At 43.5% G+C, this 24,949-nt stretch overlaps 2 protein-coding genes across 2 annotated transcripts in view; one reads left to right on the forward strand and one right to left on the reverse strand.

Moving 5' to 3' along the window:
• Positions 1-14: 14 nt before the first annotated feature.
• Positions 15-15,823, forward strand: FBXO39 (F-box protein 39). Its single transcript, XM_003810131.5, has 4 exons — positions 15-520; positions 4,023-5,125; positions 11,042-11,218; positions 11,556-15,823. The coding sequence occupies exons 2-4, from the start codon at positions 4,103-4,105 to the stop codon at positions 11,682-11,684; spliced, it is 1,329 nt and encodes a 442-aa protein (XP_003810179.1). The 5' UTR covers positions 15-520; positions 4,023-4,102; the 3' UTR covers positions 11,685-15,823.
• Positions 15,824-18,298: 2,475 nt separating this feature from the next.
• TEKT1 (tektin 1) overlaps positions 18,299-24,949 on the reverse strand; it is a 40,184-nt gene continuing 33,533 nt past the window's right edge. The window contains exon 8 of the mRNA XM_003810130.5: positions 18,299-24,486. Coding sequence (XP_003810178.1) covers positions 24,279-24,486 — 208 coding nt within the window. The 3' untranslated portion in view covers positions 18,299-24,278. The remainder of the gene's footprint in view (positions 24,487-24,949) is intronic.

Below are 24,949 nucleotides of genomic sequence, written 5' to 3' on the forward strand. Positions count from 1 at the left end.
CGTTCAGGGAGGGAGAAAGAAATGAGGCTGGGACAGTGGATAAGGGCCAGGTGAAGGGGAGAGGGGCGGCTTCTGAAGCCTTTGGGCAGGGAGAGTGGCTGGGGGAAGCCTAGTAATGCAACCTATCCAGCGGCGGCTTCGAAAAAAACCCGGGGCTGGGTCAGGATGGGAAAGGCAGCGAACTGAACCGTTTTGAGCCCCAAGTTCGAGGCCGAATGTCTTCCCTGTGCGCAGAAGCAAGGGCGGGGGCGTGCCGTCCTCACCCGGAGCGCCGGCCGAGCCTCCCGCCTCCCAGCGCCTGGCCAGGGCCCCGTCTCGCCCTCTGTACATGGGATCCACTGACCCGGCAACTGCAGGTTTGGGGCTCTGCGACCCGGGGGCAGGAACAGAGCCTTGCAGGCGGCAGCGCGTCACAAAGGCGGCCGGAGCTTGGCATTTAGCTTGGGCCAGAGCAAGGCGCAGGCAGACCCGGGGCGCCCATGGAGTTGGCGTCGGAGCAACAGCTGCGCGGGCGGAGCAGGTAGGCGCGCTCCAGTCCCTGCAGCCCGAGCGGGGTTCAGCGAACGGGTAACGGGAGAACGCGGGCCGGAGCAGGCTGGGGTGGCGGTGGGATGCCCCGAGGCCCGCGGCGGGGAGGCGGGCTGCTCTCATCACCCCCTCTGGGAAGCATCTTTGGCTGCAGGAGTTGCCAGGCCAACTCCCCTCCCGCGGTGGGTAGGACATCTTTAGATTTCCCTCCCTGGTTGGCAGCTTTGTGATGTGGTGGACCAACCCTGGGTTCGAATCCTATCTCCCCACTTACTACACGTTCTCCCTGGGAAACTTTATTCACCTTCCAACACCTCCGTTTCCGTATTTGTGAAATGGATGTGTTTGTATTACTATCTTCCTTGGCGGGACGTTGCAGAAGTACCTCGGCACCAACTTTCTTATTAATGGCAGCCAGCTCTTGTATAGCGTTTACTATGTGGCAGGCACTCACTGTTCCCGGTGCTTTCCAGGTATCAGCTCACTTAATCCTCCCAACACTAAGAGAAAGGCACTATTATTACCCCATATACAGATGTGAGGATTCACACACAAAGAAATTGACTTGCCTAAGGTCATCCGACTGTAATGGGCATAGCTAGGATCCAGCCCACTAAGCTACACTGCCTCTGATGGGGTCTCGGGGGGTAAGGGGAGGCTCCCAGTCATTAAATAGAATTTGGAGTCTCCTTGCAGCAACTCTTCCAGACACACATATTCTTCCAACCCCACCCTTACAGCACCAGTGTCTGATGACTTTTCCTGACCTACAACCTTGCTAGGCCAAAAGGTTTCATGGAGCTTCTATTTATTTATTTATTTTATTATACTTTAAGTTCTGGGATACATGTGCAGAACGTGCAGGTTTGTTACATAGGTATACATGTGCCATGGTGGTTTGCTGCACCCATCAACCTGTCATCTAGGTTTTAAGCCCCACATGCATTAGGTATTTGTCCTAATGCTCTCCCTCCCCTTGCCCGCCACCCTCCGACAGGCCCCATTGTGTGATGTTCCTCTCCCTGTGTCCATGTGTTCTCATTGTTCAACTCCCACTTATGAGTGAGAACATGCGGTGTTTGATTTTCTGTTCCTGCGTTAGTTTGCTGAGACAAACTAACATGTCCTGCAAAGGACATGAACTCATTCTTTTTTATGGCTGCATAGTATTTCATGATGTATATGTGCCACATTTTCTTAATCCTGTCAATCATTGATGGGCATTTGGGTTGATTCCAAGTCTTTGCTTCATGGAGCTTTTAAATTGGTTTAATCTCTTCTGCAGCACCTTTTAGGAGCTTTGCTTGGTGGTGAGTGCTGTGGAGATCCCTAGCCTTGGGCAGTTTGCAAGTGATTGAAGAGACCTATTTCTTCATTTGTTAAATGTTTAAGTACCTTCTCAAAAGCAGAAGGAGGATGTCAAGGGGTGTGTGGGTCCCTTGGGAGAGAAAGGCAAGGACACAGATTATACAAAGAGGGGCACTGGCAACAGGTAGCAGAAGGAGGCAAGCTAAATATGGACACAGCCATGCTGGGAACCACTAGGGCGCCATGTCATGGGCAGGGCGGGCTGCTGTTATATCCTTTATGGAAGTCTGTTCGGATGTGGAGGTGGGAAGGCCAGCTGGAGACAGGGGCCAAATCAGTGAGTGGGTGGTGAGAGAAAGTGATGGGGTAGTGAGGACAAAGCCTGGAGAAGGTCCCTAGGGAGGCCCACAGCTGTGCTTACTTGAGGATGCTCACTGCCACTGTGGTGTTGGTGGGAGCTGGAGGAGACTTGGGGTCCATCAAAGGAAAGAGGATGGGAGACAGGCAGGATACCTGCCATGGGTTCTATTCAGCTGCTAGACGCAATGGGTGAAATGTACACAGAGCCACAGGAATAAGTCCGACAAACAGTAAGTACACATTTGGCAAGCACACATACAGACAAAAAGACACACATCAAACACACTTGAACAGTTGCCTATGGTGGGGGCAATAGAATGGGACAGAGGGTTAAAATGGAACACATGAATAAATAAAACTAGAGAGGGGTCTTGCACAGACAAATAATGTCAGTCCTGAATTGGGAAATGTGATTCACTTGCCCCTACACCCTTGTGGCCCAAGAGGTGGGGACAGGAAAAAAAAGTACAGAAGAAAGAGTCAAAAAGCCCAAGTTCCAGTCTGGGGCCTGATACTAACTTGCTGTGAGACTATAGGTGAGTCCCTTCACCTCTCTGGCCTTCAGTGTTCATCTGAAAAGAAATCAATTCTCAGGTCTCTTTCCAGCACCACGATTTTATGAGCCATGATCAATAATCTTGGGTTTATCTGGTAAAGTAGTCAGTGAGAGCTTTAAGGAGTGGTAGGGCTTGAACTTTGAACAATGGGGGTTTGGGAGGGGCAAACAACATGAGGAGAGTTTTTAGGCAAATGAAACTTTGAAAGCAAAAAACTGTAAAAAGTTTAGCAGATGGCTATAAAATATCTATGGATGAAGCAGGCCTTCGCTCAGATCTCTGCTGGGACTCTCTAGTTGGGTCAGAAAATTTCCAGCCTTCCCCACCTCTTCCTTCAACAGTTACCAAATCGTGTCTTCTAAAGAACTTGCAAACACATCCCCATTCCCACCACAATGCCTGGACTCTGCTCTTGACCATCCTTCCTCTGTCCCCCAGGAGTGTCCTTTCCACACCTCAAAACTCACCACGTGGCTTCCAGACATTTGACCCATCAACCTTCATGGCTCTCTGTGACCTCAGCTGGGGTTTTCCACCCTGTTCTGCTGTTACACCTCTTGAATTTTACACAACTGTCAGCAATGTAGCTAGATACAGGAAGGGGACAGGCCATGTCAGAATTCCAGAATCTTGGGGAAAGGGGAAGTGGGACTCTCTGGCCTCTAGGACATAATCTTTATCACATCACGCAGGACCCCTTGGTCCAGCACTTCCCACTGCTCCCACGTGATCCAGTTCCTCCATTTCCAGCCCACTTAACAAGTTAAGTGCCAGGTGACCAAACCATTTTTAGTTCCCTGAATGGGAACACATCACATACATTCACAGTTCTGTGGCTTTGCACGTATTGTTCCCTCTGCCCAGAATGCATCAGTTCCTCCACCACTACCACTAGGCCCACCTGATCTGCCTTGCAAATCCTACTCACCCTTCAAAACCCAACTCAGACGTCGCCTCCTCTGAGCAGCCCTCTCTACTTCCAACCACTGTATTTAGTCAAACAGAGTAAGTCACCCTGCATGTGTGCTACCCCACACTATGAGTCCGCCTGAACCTTCCTGCTCTCTCACAGGGTTATAATTGAGTACTGGTCTGTATCCCTGGATAGACTGTGAAATCCTTGCAGGTGTGGACTGTGTCATGAATGTATCATTGAACCACCCACACCTGGCACAGTGCCTAATGCACTTGGGACCACAGGGAAAGCTGGTTCATTTGAGTTTAATCTCTGTTTGACAGGTAATGGCTCTTCCTTTTTATTCCCCACAGAAAGCAAGTGATTGCTTTCCTTTCCTCATTTTTGGAAGCCCTGCCTAACGCACAGCTGCACTGTACATCCCGGTTCCTGGATGGACGAAGAAAGTGAACTGATCCAGCCCCAAGACCAGAGCTGCTGGGCCTTTCTGCCCGATTTGTGTCTGTGCCGTGTTTTCTGGTGGCTAGGAGACAGGGACAGGTCCAGGGCTGCTCTTGTCTGCAGAAAGTGGAACCAGATGATGTATTCTGCTGAGCTCTGGCGGTACAGAACCATCACCTTCAGCGGGAGACCTTCCAGGGTACATGCATCTGAAGTTGAGTCAGCTGTTTGGTATGTTAAGAAGTTTGGTCGTTATCTGGAGCACCTGGAGGTCAAATTCATGAATCCTTACAATGCTGTCTTGACCAAGAAGTTCCAGGTCACCATGCGGGGCCTCCTGTCTTGTCTGAGTAAGAGCAACAACCGTCTGAAATCTCTTTCCATCCAATACCTGGAGCTGGACCGCCTGGTATGGAGGAACAGCATCAGGAGCTCATTCATCAGCAGCTTGAGTTTCTTCTTAAAGAAGATGGGCAAACGCCTGGATTATCTCAACCTAAAAGGGGCCAGGCTGACCGTGGAGCAAGGCTGCCAAATTCTCGACTCCCTCAGCTACGTGAGGAATGAGAATGTGATCTCAGAGCTCAACATCGAGGACTATTTCAGCCATCACCTTGCTGTCTACAACAGCCCCCAGTTCAAAAAGACCATGTCCACATTCCACAATCTTGTGTCCCTGAACCTCAACTACAACTGTATCTCCGACGAGCTGCTTGAGAACTTGTGTGAGAATGCCAGCACCCTCCGGACCATCAACATCAAATGCCACGTTCATGACCCCCACGGACAGGTCATCTGGGGTATGTCCTGGGCCAAGCTGGCCAGGCAGGCCACCAATCTGAAGGTGAACTTTTTCTTTGAACGGATCATGAAGTACGAACGCTTGGCCCGAATCCTCTTGCAGGAGATCCCGATCAGGAGCATCAGTCTGAGAAGCTGCTATTTCAGTGATCCAGACTATTCAATGAGACCCACTCTGATAGATCTCCTGCCCACCTTCCGGCACACTCTGCAGGTAGGTAGGACTTGTGAGGAGTGACTGCTGTTCAGGTGACTGGCTTCCCCGGAAGAAAGCCCACTGCTGCCTGCTCTTGGCTGGGCTCCCAAATGTTCACTCAATCTCAAATTGAAGTTCTAGGAAATACCACCAACTAAGCCTCCTGCCCTCCTCCCAAGACCACAGTAGGCAACAGAAGCTGCTACTCACTTCCTACATGTGGTACAGACACAAGGAATTATCTGGTTAGCTGTCAGCCGGGGAAAGCCCCTAAGTCCCCACTCAGAGCTATGAAGCCTGAGCCAGGAGGTGCCTTGCAGGTGAATAGCGGCTGGGCTGCCTCTTCCTACTTTTCCACCAGGTCACAGCAGCATGCAGGAGACCCTGTGGCTCCTACGGTCAGATCTCAGTGGGGGATCTGTCTGGTTATAGCAGTGCCAGTGCCTGGTAATTGGGGAGATAGAATGGGGAGGACCAGGCCAGACAAAAAGTCAAATTTGATTTACACAACCGAAGAGCTCAGAGTTTCTGGGCTGTTCCCTAATCTAGTAGCTTTCTCACCTGTAAGATCAGGATCATTTTGTCTTTCCAAGGACCTCACAGTGGTTGTGACAACTGATATTAACAGGTTTATGTATCTCTACAAACATGGATGGACTCCAAGGTGCTAATACCTCATTAGGTACCCACATAAACCAAAGGTGGGGTACGGCAGACATCATCATGATCCTTGTGTGCTGCAGAAGAACTTGAGGTTCAATGACCAGCCCACAGTCACCCAGCCAGTCCACTGCAGGGCTGGGACGAGCACCTTGTATACTCCAAGTACACTGCCTCCAAATTCCAAGTTTTGCAACCTTGGATGAGATCACCATCATTCTCAAATCTCTTCCTCTAAGAACTACATGTCCAATGTCCCTTATCTAAAAAGTCCCCAAATTCCATTAACACCAGACCTGTCCTACAAGAAATGCTAAAGGGAGTTCTTCAATCTGAAAGAAAAAGGCATTAATGAGCAATAAGAAATCATCTGAAGGTACAAGACGTATACTTACTATTACTTACTGGTAATAGTAAGTACATAGAAAAACACAGAATATTGTAACACTGGAATTGTGTGAGTAAACTACTCATATCTTATGTAGAAAGACAAACATATAAGCCGATCGAAAATAATAACAACAACAACTTTTCAAGACATAGACAGTACAGTAAGATACAAATAGAAATAACAAAAAGTTAAACAGTAGGGAGACAAAGTTAAGGTAAAAAGTTTTTATTAGTTTTAGTTTTTCTGTTTATTAGTTTGTTTATGCAATAGTGTTAAGTTGTCATCAGTTTAAAATAATGAGTTACAAGATATTGTTTGCAAGCTTCATGATAACCTCAAATCTAAAAACATACAACAGATAAAATAAAAAGCAAGACATGAAACATACCTCCAGAGAAAATCACCTTCCCTAAAAGGAACACAGGAAGGAAGAAAAGAAGGAAGAGAAGACCGCAAAAAACCAGAAAACAAATAATGAAATGTCCCGAGTAAGTCCCTACTTAGTAATAACATTGAATACAAATGGACTAAACCCTCCAATCAAAAGACATAGGTGGCTGAACAGATTAAAAAGAAAGATTCAATTATCTGCTGCCTACAAGTAACACATTTCACCTATAAAGACACACATAGACTGAAAATAAAGAGATGGGAAATGATATTTAATGCCTATGGAAACCAAAAAAGAGGAGGAGTAGCTATACTTATATCAGACAAAATAGATTTCAAGATAAAACCTATAAAAAGAGACAGAGTCATTATATAATAATAAAAGAGTCAATTCAGCAAGAGGATATAACAATTGTAAGTATATATGCAGTCAACACCAGAGCACCCAGACATATAAAGCAAATATTATTAGAGCTAAAGAGAGAGATAGACCCCTATATAATAACAGCTAGAGACTTCAACACCCCCCTTTCTGTATTGGGTAGATCTTCAAGACACAAAATCAACAAAGAAACAGCCGACTTAATCTGCATTATAGACCAAAAGGGCCTAAAGGATATTTACAGAAAATTTCATCCAATGGCTGAAGAATACACACTCTTCTCTTTAGCACATGGATCATTCACAAGAATAGGCCATATGTTAGGTCACAAAAAAGTCTTAAGACAGTCAAAAAATTGAAATTATAGCAAGCATCTTCTCTGACCACAACAGAATAAAACTAGAAATTAATAACGAGAAACTTTGGAAATTATATGAACACATGGAAATTAAACAATATGCTCCTGAATGACCAGTTGGTCATGAAGAGATTAAGAAGGAAATTGAAATATTTTTGAAACAAACAATATGCAGACACAGCTACCAAAACCTGTGGGATACAGTGAGCAATACTAAGAGGGAAGTTTATAGCTATAAGCGCCTACATCAAAAAAGAAGAAAAACTTCAAATAAACATTCTAATGACACACTTTAAAGGACTGAAAAAACCAAGAGCAAACCAATCCCATAATTGGTAGAAGAGAAGAAATAATAAAGATTGGAGCAGAAATGAGTGAAAGTGAAACAAATAATGCAAAAGATCAATGAAATAAAAGCTTTTTGAAAAATAAACAAAATTAACAAACCATTAGCAAAAATAAGAAAAAATGAGAGAAGACCCAAATAAATAAAATCAAGAGATGAAAAAGGAGACATTACAACCAATACCAGAGAAATCCAAAGGATAATTAGAGCCTATAACGAGCAACTATATGCCAATAAGTTGGAAAACCCAGAAGACATGGATAAATTCCTAGACACGTACAAACTACCAAGATTGAACCATGAAGAAATCCAGAACCTGAACAGACCATTGACAAGTAACAAGATAGAAGCTGTAATAAAAAGTCCCCAAGCAAAGAAAAGCCCTTGAGCTGATGGCTGTACTGCTGAATTTTATCAATTTTATCAAACATTTACAGAAGAACTAATACCAATCCTACTCAAACCATTCCAGAAAAATAGAAGCAGAGGGAATAATTCTAAACTCATTCTACAAGGCTGGTATTACCCTGATACCAAAGCCAGATAAAGACACATCAAAAACAAGAAAACTATAGGTGAATATTCCTAATAAACATTGATGGAAAATTCCTCAACAAATTACTGGCAAACCAAATTCGACAACACATTACAAAGATCATTCATCCTGACCAAGTGGGATTTATCCCAGGGATGCAAGAATGGTTCAAAATATGCAAATAAATCAGTGTGACACCTCATAACAACAGAATGAAGAACAAAAAGCATATGATTATTTTAATTAATGCTGTAAAAGCATTTGATAAAATTCAACATTCCTTCATGATTAAAACTCTCAAAAAACTGGGTATAGAAGGAGCATACCTCAATACAATAAAAGCCATATATGACAGACCCACAACTAGTATCATATTGAATGGGGAAAAACTGAAAGCCTTTTCTTTAAGATCCAGAACAGAACAAGGATGCCACTGTTACCACTGCCATTCAACATAGTACTGGAAGTCCTAGCTAGAGCAATCAGATGAGAGAAATAAAGGGCACCCAAATAGAAAATGAAGTCAAATAATTCTTGTTTGAAGATGATATCATCTTATATTTGGAAAAACCTAAAGACTCCACCAAAAACAAAAACAAAAACAAAACTATCAGCTAAACAAATTCAGTAAAGTTGCAGGATACAAAATCAACATATAAAAATCAGTAGCATTTCTATATGCCAACAGTGAACAATCTGAAAAAGAAATCAAGAAAGTAATCCTGTTTATAATAGCTACAAATAAAATTAAATACCTAGGAATTAACCGAAGGAATGAAAGATCTCTACAATGAAAATTATAAAATATTGATGCAAGAAATTGAAAAGGACACAAAAAATGGAAAGATATTCTATGTTCATGAGTTGGAAGAATCAATGTTGTCAAAATGTTTATACTATCGAAAGCCATCTACAGATTCAGTGCAATCCTATCCAAATACCAATGACATTCTTCACAGAAATAGAACAAAGAATCTTAAATTTATATATATGTGTGTGTGTGTATATATATGTGTGTGTGTATATATATATATATATATATATATATATATATATATGGAACCACAAAAGATGCAGAATAGCTAAAGCTGTCCTGACCAAAAAGAACAAAACTGTAGAAACTACATTACCTGACTTCAAATTATATTACAGAGCTATAGTCACTAAAACAGCATGAGACTGACATAAAAACAGATTTTAAGCCCCTTATATATTCTGGTTATTTATTAATCCCATAAAGACCAATGGAACAGAATAGAGAACCCAGAAACCAATTCATTCATCTGTAGTGAACTCATGTTTGACAAAGATGCCAAAAACATACATTGGGAAAAGGACGATCTCCTCTTCAGTAAATGGTGCTAGGAAAACTGGATAGCCACATGCAGAAGAATGAAACTAGACCACTATCTCTTGCCATATATGAAAATCAAATCAAACTGGACTAAAGATTTCAATCTAAGACCTCAAACTATGAAACTGCTACAAGAAAACATTGGGGAAACTCTCCAGGGCATTGAACTGGGCAAAGATTTCTTGAGCAATACCCCACAAGCACAGGCAATCTAAGCAAACATAGACAAATGGGATCACATCAAGTTAAAAAGTTTCTGCGCAATGAAGGAAACAATCAACAAAGTGTAGAGACAACCCACAGGAAGAATGGGAGAAAATATCTGCAAGCTACCCATATCACAAGGGATTAATAAATAAACAGAATATACAGAGCTCAAACAACTCTATAGGAAAAAAAAATAGTAATCCAGTTAAAAAATAGGCAAAGGACCTGAACAGATATTTCTCAAAAGAAGACATATAAATGGCAAAATAGGTATATTAAAAGGTGCTCAACATCACTGATCATCAGAGAAACGCAAATCAAAACCACAATGAGATATTATCTCACCCCAGTTAAAACGATTTTTATTCAAAAGACAGGCAATAGCAAATGCTGGAAAGGATGTAGAGAAAAGGAAATTCTCATACACAGTTGGTGGGAATTTAAAGTAGTACAGCCACTGTAGAGAACAGTTTGGAGGTTCCTCAAAAAACTAAAAATAGAGCTTACATATGATCCAGCAATCCCACTGCTAGGTGTATACCCCAAAGAAAGAAAGTCAATATATCAAAGAGATGTCTGCACTCTCATGTTTATTGCAGCACTATTCACAATAGCCAATATTTGGAAGCAACCTAAGTGTCCATCAATGGATAAAGAAAATGTGGTACATGTACACAATGGAGTACTATTCAGTCACAAAAAAGAATGAGATTCTGTTGTTTGCAATAACATAGATGCAACTGAGGTTGTTATGTTAAGTGAAATATGCTAGGCACCAAAGGACAAACTTTGCATGTTCTCACTTATTTGTGGGAGCTAAAAATTAAAACAATTCAACTCATGGAGATAGAGAGTAGAAGGATGGTTACCAGAGGCTGGGAAGGGTAGTAGGGGGTGCAGAGGGAAGTGGGGATGGCTAATGGGTACAAAAAAAGTTAGAAAGAATGAACAAGATCTAGTATTTGATAGCACGACAGGGTGTCTATAGTCAATCATCATTTAATTGTACATTTTTAAAAAACTAAAAGAGTATAATTGGATTGTTTGTAACACAAAGGATAAATGCTTGAAGTCATGGATACTCTATTTACCCCATTGTGATTATTACACATTGTATGCCTACATCAAAATATCCCATATACCCCATAAATATATGTACCTATGTACCACAAAAATTAAAAATTAAAATTAAAAGCCCCCAAGTCGTCATGGCTATCAGGCCCAGAGCCAGGTCATGGAAATGTTACAGAACAACTCAGCCAGGCTCAGCATCTCTGCTCACACACATCTTCCCTTTTGGTGCTCTTCCAGAAATTAACTTGTGAATTCAACAACAACCATGAGTCACTCGACGAGGAGCTGCACCTCCTCATCATATCCTGCAGGAAGTTGTTTTACTTCAAAATCTGGGCTTTCCTTGATGTTAGTTTTGTGGAGCGGATCCTGAAGAGTCAGAAAGAACGGCAGTGTGCCCTGCGTGTATTCAAGGTAAGAGTTCCCCAGGCTGGTTCCACGGTGTAGAGTGGGGGCATCCAGCAGTGGTGCTTCTGCTCTGGAACGAAGGGCAGAATAAGGCAGTGGGGGACAATCATCTGTTCATTGAAAATCAGCAGTTTCAAAGAAGGGAATCTGGAGCTCTCTTTTCTAGTAGTTGGGTTTGGTCTTTTTCTGATTCTGCCAACATATTTTCCTGATTCAACAACTGTATGTATAGATCATTTAAGTTGCTGTCAAGCCCTGAAAAGTGTAGTCACCGTGTGTGTGTGTGTGTGTGTGTGTGTGTGTGTGCATGCTCATATGTGGATGTATTTCTCTGTTGGCACAGGCGAGAATTTATACAAACAGATATGAGACGAATGAAGAGGACAAGACCCTGCAGGAAATTTACAGGAAGTACAGAAAGCTGATCGAATCAGAGCTTAGCTATTTTGTCATCGTTTACTCTGTGATGTAATGAGCGCTCTACAGATGAAGAAAGCTGGGAGCACTTTGAACTTGAAAATCATTTCTCTTGAACTACACTTGGGCACTGCCAGCCCTTTTGCTCCTCTCTCTCCCCCCTACTTTTTTTTTTTTTTTGTCAGCTCCACGACAACATGACCAGCTCAGCAAAGGCTGAGAGTGCCCATGACCTGAAGGCTCCAGGTAGCTTTAAAGCGCTGTTTACCAGCTATCCCGGTGTCATTTCTCCTTTTGTCAGTTTTGCTTTTTGACACCCTCACTCATCCACAGAGCTAAAAACCCAAAGCCACTCAGAGTAGCTTCCTTTTTTTTTTTTTTTTTTTTGAGATGTGTTGACGAAAAGAGTCAAACTCTGTAAAATATTTTTAGAGATTTATTCTGAGCCAAATATGAGTGACCATGGCCTGTGATACAGCCCTCAGGAGGTCCTGAGAACATGTGCCCAAGGTGATTGGGGTACAGCTTGCTTTTATATATTTTAGGAGGCAAGAGACATCAATCAAATAGATTTAAGAAATATATTGGTTTGATTCAGAAAGGCGGGGCAACAAAGCAGGGGCTTCCAGGGTATAGGTAAATTTAAACATTTTCTGGTTGACAATTGGTTGAGTTTATCTGAAGACCTGGGATCAACAGAAAAGAAATGTTTGGGTTGAGATAAAGGATTGTGGAGACCAAGTTTTACTGCGCAAAGGAAGCTCTCAGATAGCAGACTTCAGAGACAGCAGGTTGTAAAATGTTTCTTATTGGAATTAGAACGGTCCCTGGCTCTTAGTTGATTATCTCCTGGAACCAGAAAGGAAGGAAGGAAGGAAAACAAAGGGGAGAGGAGATTCTCTATAGAATATGGATTTTTCCCACAAGAGACTTTGCAGGGCAATTTCAAGATATGGCAAGAAAATATATTTTGGGATAAAACATTTTGATTTTCTTCCTTGTTATGCCAGAGTCAGATTGGAAAGTCACTATATACAGGGTTAACTAAAACCCATCTAATTAGAATTTGTGGCTTGTAGGGCATGATTCCTCAGACCCCTTAGATAGGAATTTGGGCAAGATTTAAAAAAAAAAAAATCAGAGCTTAGTCCTCAGACAGAGTCTCATTCTGTTGCCCAGGCTAGAGTGCAGTGGTGCAATCTCGGCTCACTGCAACTTCTGCCTCTCAGGTTCAAGCAATTCTCCTGCCTCAGCCTCCAAGTAGCTGGGATTACAGGCATGCACCACCATGCCCAGATAATTTTTGTATTTTTTGTGGAGATAAGGTTTCACCACGTTGGCCAGGCTGGTCTCCAACTCCTGGCCTCAAATGATCCACCTGCCTTAGCCTCTCAAAGTGCTGGGATTACAGGCGTGAGCCACCGCACCCAGCCCCAGAATAGACTCTTACTAGAGGACCCTGATGTTTGCTAACCTGTGCACCTGAAAGGGTGTGTGTAACCATTAAGCAAATAGAATCACGTTTTCTACTGACCGACATTATCAGTTTAGAAATCCTTTGTATCCACTGACCTTCATGGGGGAGTCTCCTGACATTGACATTGTCATTGTCTGGGCCCAATCTCAGATGCATAGAAATCTCCAGCCTGCCCTTGGGTGAAGCAGGAAAAGCCCCACTTTTAGGAGGAGTCTGCTCAGAGCTGGAACTCCCTCCCACAGAAGGAACTCAGCCCCTGACTTAATGGCATCGTGGACTCGAATCTCCTTCCTCTGTTTTTCCTGTGTCTCCTTTATTTTTCCACAAATATGCTGAGACCGGGTCTGTGATGTTGAACATAGATGTGAATGGCCAAGTTTGCTGGCCCCAAACCTGGCTTTGGGAGCCAGGTGTCTGGATGAGTACTGGCCTGCCATGAACTTGTCTTGTGCCTTGGGGCAAGAATTTAACCTCCCTGAGTTTCAGCTTCTCTGTGTGTAAATGAAGAAAAAAATTAATTACATGCATTGCAACACACACACCTGGCCCGTGTTGGCTTTTATCTTGTTTGAGATATGAAGGAACAGGCTCTAAGGAAGTTAACTTACCCTGAGTCATACAGCCAGTTTGTGGCAGAACTAATACCAAAGTCTCCAGATTTAGAACCCAAGACTCTTTCTTCCACCCAAACAACAAGATGAGAAGAACCCATTCCCTCTCCCTTCCTCCACCAGCTTGTCTCGACAGTTATTGAAGTGATCACTGGTTGAGTGTTTACATGCTAGACATAAATTCACCTAGTTTCATTTAATCCTCACACAGCTCTAGAAAGCAGAGACTACTGTTATCCCTCTTTTACAGGGATCCTGAAGGATTGGCAAGTCTAACCTTCCCCGGTCACACATTTAGGAAGTTCTGGAAGTGAGTGTCAAACCCAATCTAATTCCAGAGCTCTGCTCTTAATTCCTACGTATTATCCCCACAGCAAGAGGATTTGGGGTCTGTTGTACCGTAATTCTATTAAGTGAAGAGCACGGTTGGAAGAGAGGATCGATGATAATAATAAATTCCTGAGCCCATGCCATAGACATTGTATTACTTCTGGTCCTTTGGGGGTTTTGTGCATGCAGTGGCATAGAGTTCTGTTTTTCAATAGATATAAATTAACAAAATCTCAGAACACTTTTAACAAGTGACATTTCAGATTTTGTTTGTCTTGCCTCTTGTGTGCTGTGCCCATATTTTTGCTTAGCTGAGGTTTTCAGAAGTGAGAAGTGTTGGTGACATTGTCAGACAAAGGATTTGCAACTGTTATAGACTCACCATCCACCACATGGCACTCACAGGTAGCATTTATTCACAAACAGACCTCAAGGACTCCAAAATACTGAAGATTTCCCATGGTATCCAGAGATGATGAGGGAACGAGGGTCTGTGCCAGCTTGAGCAACAGGCACCCGTCAGTATGGCTTGTTACTGACACATTAATCTCCATGGCAACAGAAAGCTATCCTTTCCTTAATTTTAACCATCCCAACAAATTCGAGAAATGCTAACTCCCTCCAATAAAGAGTTTGTGAACCTAATTGAGATTGTCCTTTTAAATGCCATTTATGATATATGGCAGGCAATGGGAAGTATTCTATAAATCACTTGTCTTCTTTAAGGATTTTAAGGAATATATGCCGGGGCTGACAGCCACAACTCACACAAGCCTCAAACCAAGCTACGCTGTGCTCCATAATGACTTTATTATGTAATTGGTATGAAGGTAAACACAGAAAGAAAAAGCTGGCTCAGGCTTTTTAGGTATTAATGAGACTTCAGTGTTTGGGGTACAACTAGGTCAATAGCATTCTGCTACTTCCATTTCTGGGCTAAACTAGATACTTTTCAAAGTCTCCATTCACAGCTTTAAGGTTTGTGCCTTCAAGACACACTTATTTTTTAGGGCTGTAGGCCAAATTGAAAGAAGCCAACCTGGCATCTTATAATGCTGACTGTAGGTTTGCATGTAGTAAACAGGGAGATGTTTCACTATTTCTTCTCTGTCCTATCAGCTTTTCTCAGCCCTTGAGGCAATGTACGTACCAGAAGACAGCAGAGGTTAGTCCATTTCTTTTCAAAGTCCAGCCAAAGATAAGCATCTTTTTTTTTCTGCATCAATCATCTGGTCATTTTTTTTTATTATACTTTAAGTTCTAGGGTACATGTGCACAACGTGCAGGTTTGTTACATATGTATACATGTGCCATGTTGGTGTGCTGCACCCATTAACTCATCATTTAGGATGGATTAAAGACTTAAATGTTAGACCTAAAACCATAAAAACCCTAGAAGAAAACCTAGGCAATACCATTCAGGACATAGGCATGGGCAAGGACTTCATGTCTAAAACACCAAAAGCAATGGCAACAAAAGCCAAAATTGACAAATGGGATCTAATTAAACTAAAGAGCTTCAGCACAGCAAAAGAAACTACCATCAGAGTGAATAGGCAACCTAAAGAACGGGAGAAAATTTTTGCAATCTACTCATCTGACAAAGGACTAATATCCAGAATCTACAAAGAACTCAAACAAATTTACAAGAAAAAAACAAACAACCCCACCAAAAAGTGGGCGAAGGATATGAAAAGATTAGCATCTTTAAGCCTCTGTCACACCACTGCACTCCAGCCTGAGCAACAGAGCGAGACCCCATCTCTACTACAAATAAACAATAGGCAAAACAAAAATAAGCCTCTACATTTCTTGACTTCTTCCTCCAATACTCTTTTGGAATTGCTTTTGGCAAAGTGTCATTGGGGGCTGCCTAATTGCCAAATCTACAGGATGCTTTTCCTTTCTTAGCTGACTCTCTGGAGCCTTCGACCTGCTGACCCAGTGCCTTAAAAAGTGGCACCCATGACAGCCATGCTGTCCTGGCTTCCTCCAGCCCCTGGGATGTCTCGCTCAACCTGAGAGTGTTGGTGCTTCTCAGGGCTCAGCCCCTCCATGGCTTCTACCACCACCTGTCTGCAGATGTCTCCCAGCCCTCTTGCTATAGCCAGACCTCTCTCCACCCACGGGCTCCTCATAATTAGCGAGAGAGCTTGCCTCCTTTGCTCTCCCACCCTCACCCTTATTTTATTTTATTATTATTTTTTAAGACAAGTGTCTTGCTGTATTGCCCAGGCTGGAGTGCAGTGGCACTATCTCAGCTCACTGCAACCTCTACCTCCCAGCTTCAAGCGATTCTCTTGCCTCAGCCTCCTGAGTAGCTGAGATCAAGGCACCCGCCACCATGTCCGGCTAATTTTTCTGTTTTTAGTAGAGATGGGGTTTCACCATGTTAGCCAGGCTGGTCTCGAACTCCTGATCTCAAGTGATCCATCCACTTCAGCCTCCCAAAGTGCTAGGATTACAGGTGTGAGCCACCATGCCCGGCCTTCACCCTCATTTTAGAAGCCCTCCTTCTCCTACATTCCCTCTCAGCATTCCACTCACCCTGCTACTCAAGCCAGAAACCTGGGAGCCACCCTAGATCCCTCCCTGTCCCTCGCCCTGTATAACAAATCAGTCTCCAAGCCACTTAGCCCCTAGACATTTCTGGACTCTGTCCCTTCTTCACTATTTCTATATTCATGTCTTAACTCAGTCTCTCTTATGTCTACCTGGATTGCTGGGCCTCCTACATTGCCTTCAGGCCTCCAGGTCCAATCTCTGCCCAGCCTCCAGCCCTCAGCCCCATCGACACTTGCCTAAAAGCACCCTGCTCTTTCAAGCATCGGTTTCTTCCTTCCCATCTTCCTGGAATGTCCTTCCTACCTTTTTCCTCAGCTACTGAATTTCTGCTCATGTTCCATAGCAGGTGCTCACCCATTGGTAATGGCTGTTTCAGACAGGCTCATCGTCATCCTTCCTGTCTCAGTTTAGGCGGCTCCTCTTCCAGGAAGTTGTTCCTGATCCCCAAGGCTGTTCTCACAGCTATCATGGTTATTGTCGCTTCACCTCCCTCCCCACTACGCCTGCTACATGATAGGTGCTCAATAAATGTGGGATATATTGTTTTGAAATTTGTACTTTTCTGTGGTCCCAGCTACTCAGGAGGCTGAGGAAGGAGGATCACCTGAGCCTGGGGAGGTCGAGGCTGCAGTGAGCCCTGATCACGCTTCTGAACTCCAGATTGGGTGACAGAGCAAGATTCAGTCAAAAGAGAAAGAAAAAAGAAAGAAAGAAAGAAAGAAAGAAAGAAAGAGAGAGAGAGAGAGAAAGAAAGAAAGAGAAAGAAAAAGAAGAAGAAGGGAGGGAGGGAAAGAAAGAAAAGAAAGAAAGAGAGAAAGGAAGGAAAGAAAGAGAGAGCAAAAGAAAGAAAGAAGAAAGGAAGGAAAGAAAGAAAGAGAAAGAGAAAGGAAGGAAAGAAAGAGAAAGAAAGAAAGAAAAGAAAAGAAAGAAAGAGGGAGAAAGGTAATTTGTACTTTTTATTTTTATTTTTTTCTTTTTTTGAGACAGTTTCACTCTGCTAGAACGCAGTGGCGTGATCTCAGCTCACTGCAACCTCTGCCTCCTGGGTTCAAGCGATTCTCTTGCTTCAGCCTAGCGAGTAGCTGGGATTACAGGAGCCACCACCACGCCTGGCTAATTTTTGTAATTTTAGCAGAAACGGGGTTTCACCATGTTGTCCAGGCTGGTCTCAAACTCCTGACATCAGGTGGTCCACCCACCTCAGCCTCCCAAAGTGCTGAGATTGCAGGCGTGAGCCACCGTGCCTGGACAAATTTGGACTTTTTAAAGCCCTGGTACTACTTTTCAATATTTACTCTTAGTTCACAGATGCTTTTTCTCAAAATATTGGAAACTAACTCATTTAAGAAGAAACTGGGTACCATTTAATGGGAACCCAGTACATCAGGCACTGTACATACCATAACTCATTTTATCTTCACAACATCCTGGCAAGAAGAATGTTCTTCATCTGATTTACAGACCAAGAAAAGGAAGATCAGATAAGTAACTTCCCTGAAGCCTCACAGCCACTTTGTGCAGAGCAGGAATTCGAATCTCACCCTCTCCTTTCACTGCCCCACACTCTCTGCTGTTGCAGAGGTGGTATCCTGGCAAGACGCTGACTCGGCCTTTCTAGGAAATGGTGATTTGGAACTTGACAATGATCTTTCAAAAACTTCAGTCTTAAATTAGGCAGTTACCTGCTGATCTGATACGTAGAAACCCCTGCCTAGAAAGGTGCCCTTGGGATGTATCTACACTTGCTAAGAGGAAGAAATTTCCCTGACATGCATTGGTCAATTGGAAACCCCAAGAATCTCACTAGCCTCCTCTATCCCAGGGCCTGGGATGGCAAAGTGCTACACCAGAAAAGGGCTATGTGGATCACAAGGACAGTGTAGGCCTCATGACTCTGAGATAACAGAACAGAGGCACAGAGAGGCTAAGCAACTTACCCTAGGTCACACAGTAAGAGGAAGAGTGAGCCAGGATTTGAACCCTCGTGTATCTGACATAAAGGCCAGCATCCCATCTATAAAATGGGGCTAGTAATCATACCAGCCTCTTCAGGTTTTTGTAAAGATTTGATGAGAAAATATACAAGAAGTCACTTTATGAACTGTGGATCACAGCTGAGTGTGACACGTCATCACTATTGTCGCCCATCAGTCAATTATCTGGGATAGCCTGAGGTCGTGTCATACCTACATAAGCCACAGAAAAATGGACTCATGAAAGAATCAGGGCTGGGCATGAATGAATGAGAAACTACATTTAAATGGAGCCCAGACTGCATGGGAACCAAAGTGGGGTTCTAATACCATTGGGTTGATTACCTATGGCAGAAACATCCCAAGCAAATATGTGACCAAATGCTAACATCACACCTAAATGTCTAAGCTGTTCTGTAATTTTGAACATTAATCTGTTTTCAGGGGATGATCCAGGGAAAAGAATAAATCAAGCCATTGCTGTGGTATTTGGACCAGTGGCCACTTGCCATTCACTTGGTGAGAACGAGGATGCAGATTTACTTTTCATGCTCTTAGGAGTATAAGTCTAGGATCTGGGTCCACTCTGAGGAATCTTTCCTCTCCACTCCCACTGGCTATTAGGAATCTTAGGAACCAATAAGCTAGAAACTTGACTGTTTATACTTTCCTCATTTGTTTCAGTGGATTAAGGTACCTAATTGTTCCATAACACCCTACGGTTTCTAACTGGCTTTCATTTAACATTGACACCGTTAATGCCACCACGCAAGAATGAACTGTTTACTTGCCTGAGAAATTGCATGTGGGATTTAAAACTTTTTCTAATATTCATTTTTTCAACTGATGATCTCTCAGGAGTGTTTTCTGGTGGTGTTTGAGACAGTGACTGATGTTGGCATTTTCCCAGGGTGTGGAAGCCCCCAAGTTTAAAGCCCAGCTGACTCTGTGTGCCAGATCTTCACACAAGAAGGACCAGTGATATAAGGGGTTCTCCAATTATAAAATTAACAACTGGGAGGGATAAAAAATCGCACCACTAACTTTGGAGAATTAGCTGAGAAAAATTTTACGTAGAGGAAAAAAGACTTGGAAAATTGTCTTCTGAATTAAACATATTAGTCTTCTTCAGGTAGCAGCAAATAGAACAATTGATTGTGACCGAGTGCCTTTCTTTCTTTCTTTCTTTTTTTTTTTTTTTTTTTTTTTTTTTTGAGACGGAGGTTTGCTCTTTGTTGCCCAGGCTGGAATGCAGTGGTATGATATCAGCTCACTGAAACCTCTGCCTCCTGGGTTCAAGCGATTCTCCTGTCTCAGCCTCCCAAGTAGATGGGATTACAGGCACCCGCCACCACACCCAGATAATTTTTGTATTTTTTTTTTAGTAGAGATGGTGTTTCACCATGTTGGCCAGGCTGGTCTTGAATTCCTGACCTTGGTGATCCACCCATCGTGGGCTCCCAAAGTGCTGGGATTACAGGCATGAGCCACCACACCAGGCCTCCAAGTACCTTTCTTATGGACCAAGTTCATTTCCAATATTTTAGCAGTGGTGTTAGGTAGACTGTATATGATGATTCTCCTAAATAAGGTTATTCTCTTTCTGTTAAATATGGTTTTCATTGATTTATGGATGTATCTGGAACTATTATTTTGGCAGGTTTTACAAGGCCTCAGAATCAGTTAGGATGCAGGAACTGTGTTTGACGTTTATGTCGAAGTTCTCATCAAAGCCTGGAAAATGTGGAGCCTCTTTTGCAAGAGTGGAGAGTGTTGCCTTTAAGCCAGATCTTAAACACTGTTAGCTCATTGTCAAAAACACAAGTGCCAGTGATTAACAAAGAATGTTTACTTAATTTACTTCAGATCTGGTCTCAGTTAAAGGTTAGCTCATCCTTATCAGGTGGCCACAGAAACTAGATCCCAGTAGCAGAGTGACCTTTGGAAGCTAGAATTCTAGTCAATGGACTTAAAGTGAGATCGTGGGAGCCACTTCTTCACTTCATTAAGCAGAGCTGAAAGACTTTCTTCTTTCCAGCTCCCTATTTTCCTTCCTTGGGCTATTTTCTGTAAGTCAGACTTGGTTTGCCTCAATACTACATATGCCCTGTAAAAATAAATTAACTACACGAGTCTGTTGACTGTATGGCCACCAGCCCTGCCCTGGTGTGTGTCCTTTGCAACACTAGTGTCTGAGGTGGAGCCCTCCATTCCTCGTGTTTTTCATCCACTCCCTCTTTCCTTCCTCTCCCCCGCCAGTAGAGGACTGTTTGCACAAGAGACCAATGGGTTAGCCAGCAGGTCTAAGCAGCTGCAAGGATAGGTCTCTCTTTTGCCTGGGGGGAGAGAGATACCAGCTTGACTCGTGATCAGGTACTTTATTCCTTATGATAGGGAGCTCAGAATCCAGCATCCGTGTTCCTATTAATTTCTTGTTAGTTTTGTAGCTTTGGGTATCTGCACTTGTCAACAGTAGGCTGTAAGAATATTTATTGGAAACCACAAAAATCTCACTAGCCTCCTCTATCCCGGAGCCTGGGATGGCAAAGTGCTACACCAGAAAAGGGCTATGTGGATCACAAGGACAGTGTAGGCCTCATGACTCTGAGACAACAGAACAGAGGCACAGAGAGGCTAAGCAACTTACCCTAGGTCACACAGTAAGAGGAAGAGTGAGCCAGGATTTGAACCTTGGTGTGTCTGACATAAAGGCCAGCATCCCATCTATAAAATGGAGCTAGTAATCATACCAGCCTCTTCAGGTTTTTGTAAAGATTTGATGAGAAAATATACAAGAAGTCACTTTATGAACTGTGGATCACAGCCGAGCGTGACAGGTCATCACTATTGTTGCCCATCAGTCAATTATCTGGGATGGCCTGAGGTTGTGTCATACCTACATAAGCCACAGAAAAATGGACTCATGAAAGAATCAGGGCTGGGCATGAATGAATGAGAAACTACATTTAAATGGAGCCCAGACTGAACGGGAACCAAAGGTGGGTTCTAATGCCATTACTCATTACTGTTACCCAAATATGATCCTGCTCCCCTGGGAGGGTGGCTCTGACCTTGTCACTCCCAAGCCTGGCACCCCCAGAGCATGCTAGAGTGGTGGTGGAGGGCAAAGATGACAAGACATGGACTCTCTGGGTTAGGGTGAGTGGCAGGCAACAGAATCCACAGAACAGAGAAGTACCTAGATTGGGTACTCTGGGAGAAAAACAACCTTCCGGAGATTTTCCCAGTGTGCCAAATCCTGTGCTACCCGAGAGAATTCCCACTCATCACTGCCAAATGAACCACGGAAGAGATAGAAACTTTGCTCCTGTGTTTCTTTTAATTATGTGGATTACAGACACGTTCAACTTTGGTTCTATGTTAAGAAAATTCAAGTTTAAATGACTCCCAATTTAAGTGATGGTATTTAAAAATAAATTTTGTGTTATCTAGGACGAAAGTTGTACTTTATCTTAAAAAGATATCTGGCTTGGATGGGTCAGAGGGGTACAGAACAGGGTGGCCTTCATCAGTAGCTACAAAGGCTTTTGCAACCGTGGGCTAATTGCAAATGTCCTTCATGAAACACAGGCTAAGACCAGATTTCATTTGTGAAACACATTGATACCCAATAAGACCTAGGAATTGCACGAGCAGATTTACTAACAAAACATTGCTTTCTTGAAATCTTAGATGTTTCCGCATTTTATGTCTACATGTTGAGAAATGGCCTCAACCATAATCAAAATCACATTTCCCTTAAAAGCACCATGTTCCAGACACTGTGTTGAGAGTCTTCCACACGTTATCTCGCCGATCTAGGCTTTATTAGTCTTATTTACAGATTAGGCAACTGAAGCTCGGGGCAGTTGAGTAACTTGGCGGGGATCACATCACAGGTAGAGCGTGGAGCTGATCCACCAGCTGATCTGAATCACATCTCCCTGCAGAGCCTGGGATCTGAATCCACCACTGAGGCTGGCTGCCTCTGAGAGCTGTATTCACAAGGAAGGATTTTGCCCAGTGTCTTCACACCCTGCCGGCCACATCCTCTGGGACAGACCTCAAAACCCTGCTAAGTTAGCAGAAACTCTGAGGTCTGCCCAGTGAGCTGGGAAGGCTTATTTGGACTCTTCCGAGCCAGAGCAGAAGAGCACCCAGAGGCTTCCCAGTGAGCAGAGAGGGGCCTCCCTCCTTGATTGAGGCATGGGAAGGGCTGTGTATTTGCTGAGCACTCTGAGAGGAGACGTTCAGCACTGGGGTGGCATAGATCGGAATTAACAGAATTAAGCCAGTGCTTTTGGCCTCAAAGGGGGGTTTCTCCATCCCAGATTGGGAACATCCCTTTCTGATGGCAAAGAGTCTCTGGACCAAGGAGCACCTAGATTGCAAAGCTCCCAGGAATTAGGCCCACACTCTGCATTATCATTGTGCCCTATGACACCGTATGTGCAGCTAGACAGCCAGATTCAGGGAACAGCAAGGACAGGAAGAGTTCCAGACGATATAGTCCATTCCTTACTTTACAGGTGGCCCTAAAGAAGGAGAGAAACTTTCCTGGCAGTGTTGCAACTAGAAGCTAGGTCTCCTGAGCCCCACACCGTCAGGTGTCCATGAGCACCGGGGAACCAAATGTTAGCAGAGTGTAGCAGCAGCTTCACACATGGGAGGGTGCTGAGATGGTAAGCCTCGTCCGTGGAAAGCGTTCCTTCAATGTTAGCGGAATAAGGAACAAATGAGCAGTTTCCCACAGCAAATGTCTTCCTTTGACAGTCACCCACATAGATCTCTGACCTGCTGCAGCTCAGCGGAAGGCAGCCTCCCACAAGTTGAACTCTTTTTGGAAAAGAAACAGTAAGTATATAAAACAGTCTTGCTGAAAACTTGTAAAGAGGTACGTAACCATTAAAATAATTATAAAGACAATTTAGCAACATGAACAGAGGCTTGCAATAATTAGCAGCGAAGGAAAAAAATAATCCTGAAATTGAGTTTATGCCATGAGTACAATTGTGCAGAAATTATGTTGGTATAGGGTGGGACTGCTCACAATGGCTCACATTCATTAAACACTCACTGCCCCATGATACAGGCTCAGTATGAAGCCCTTTACGGAGGTGATCTCATTCAACGCCCCCATAGCCCTGTGAGTAGGGACTATTGTAGATCCTATACTCAGATGGTGGACTCCGGAACCTACAGTCTTAACCATTGACTTGAACCCATTGACTTGAATGAATGGAATTTTGTTCTTTTTCTTTATGTTATTTGAGTACTTAAGAGGAAAAAAACACATTATTTTCTAGAGAAAAGAAATTTTGAGAGCCAAGAGAAAGGTTAGCATCCCATCTCATGAGCAAGAAGGGCATGGTCTACATAGGTGATCCAGCCCAACTACTTTATTGAATTGAATCTGAACTGAAATGTCTTGAAACCCTGTCCTGGGGCCCCAAGTCCTGTGATATTGTAAGAGTGGCCTGTGCTAAAATATGGAGTTGAATTGTTAGGCAAACACCACACCAGCATAAGAAAAGAAACTCGCCCCAAAATCAGCCCCCTGAGCAGGCTTGGAATGCCAGCCAAGAGGTTGCAGCAGGCTGGCTAGAGGCCCCGCCAGCCTGAAATGAGAGCTCTGTACTACTGTAACTACTGTTTACAATGTGGTTTAATGAGAATTGGAACTAGCCCTACTATTAGCAGACAGCATCAGGGCGGAGGCCCCCAGCCCAGACCCCATGGTCTTCCCCATCCCGAAGTGGGATGGATTTCCTCATCTGCATACACAGCACTTCGTCGATATAAATGGTGTTCTCTTTGACCTGGATCTCCTCCTGCAGGGCAAGCTGTCTGCGATGCAGCCCTTTCAGCTCTGCCTGAGCTTGGGCTAAAGTTTCCTTCAATCTAGGAGAAAGGGAAGAAGAGAAGAGAATAATTTCTCTCTATGCATTGCTTTTTCAAGGGAAAGAATGTTCCCCAGTGTTCAGTGCAGGAGCCAAATTGATATGTGCTCTTCCCCTTCCTCTCTCCTCATGAAGACAGAGATCTCACTAATTTTAGAATAAAATGCATACTGAAAAGGCCATGAAAAAAAAAAAAAGACAGAGATTTCAATTTGGCGGCCACAGGCCAGATTCATGACGTAGACACCTTATGAAATGCTGATGTTTAAAACTGCAGATTTGACCTAAACATCTGGATTTGGGCTTCTTTAGAATCATTCAATATTGGGATCCATTTTCTCCAAGGCAACAATTTTGGCGGGAGGTGGTGGAGACTGCCCTCTAGGGGGCATTCCTCAAGCATTCCAGAGCAGGCTGGCTTCATTCACCCTGCTGGTCACTATCTAGCCTCTGCTTGATATCCA

This window comes from Pan paniscus, chromosome 19, assembly GCF_029289425.2.
Source record: "Pan paniscus chromosome 19, NHGRI_mPanPan1-v2.0_pri, whole genome shotgun sequence".
In the NCBI taxonomy this organism is placed as follows: domain Eukaryota; kingdom Metazoa; phylum Chordata; class Mammalia; order Primates; family Hominidae; genus Pan; species Pan paniscus.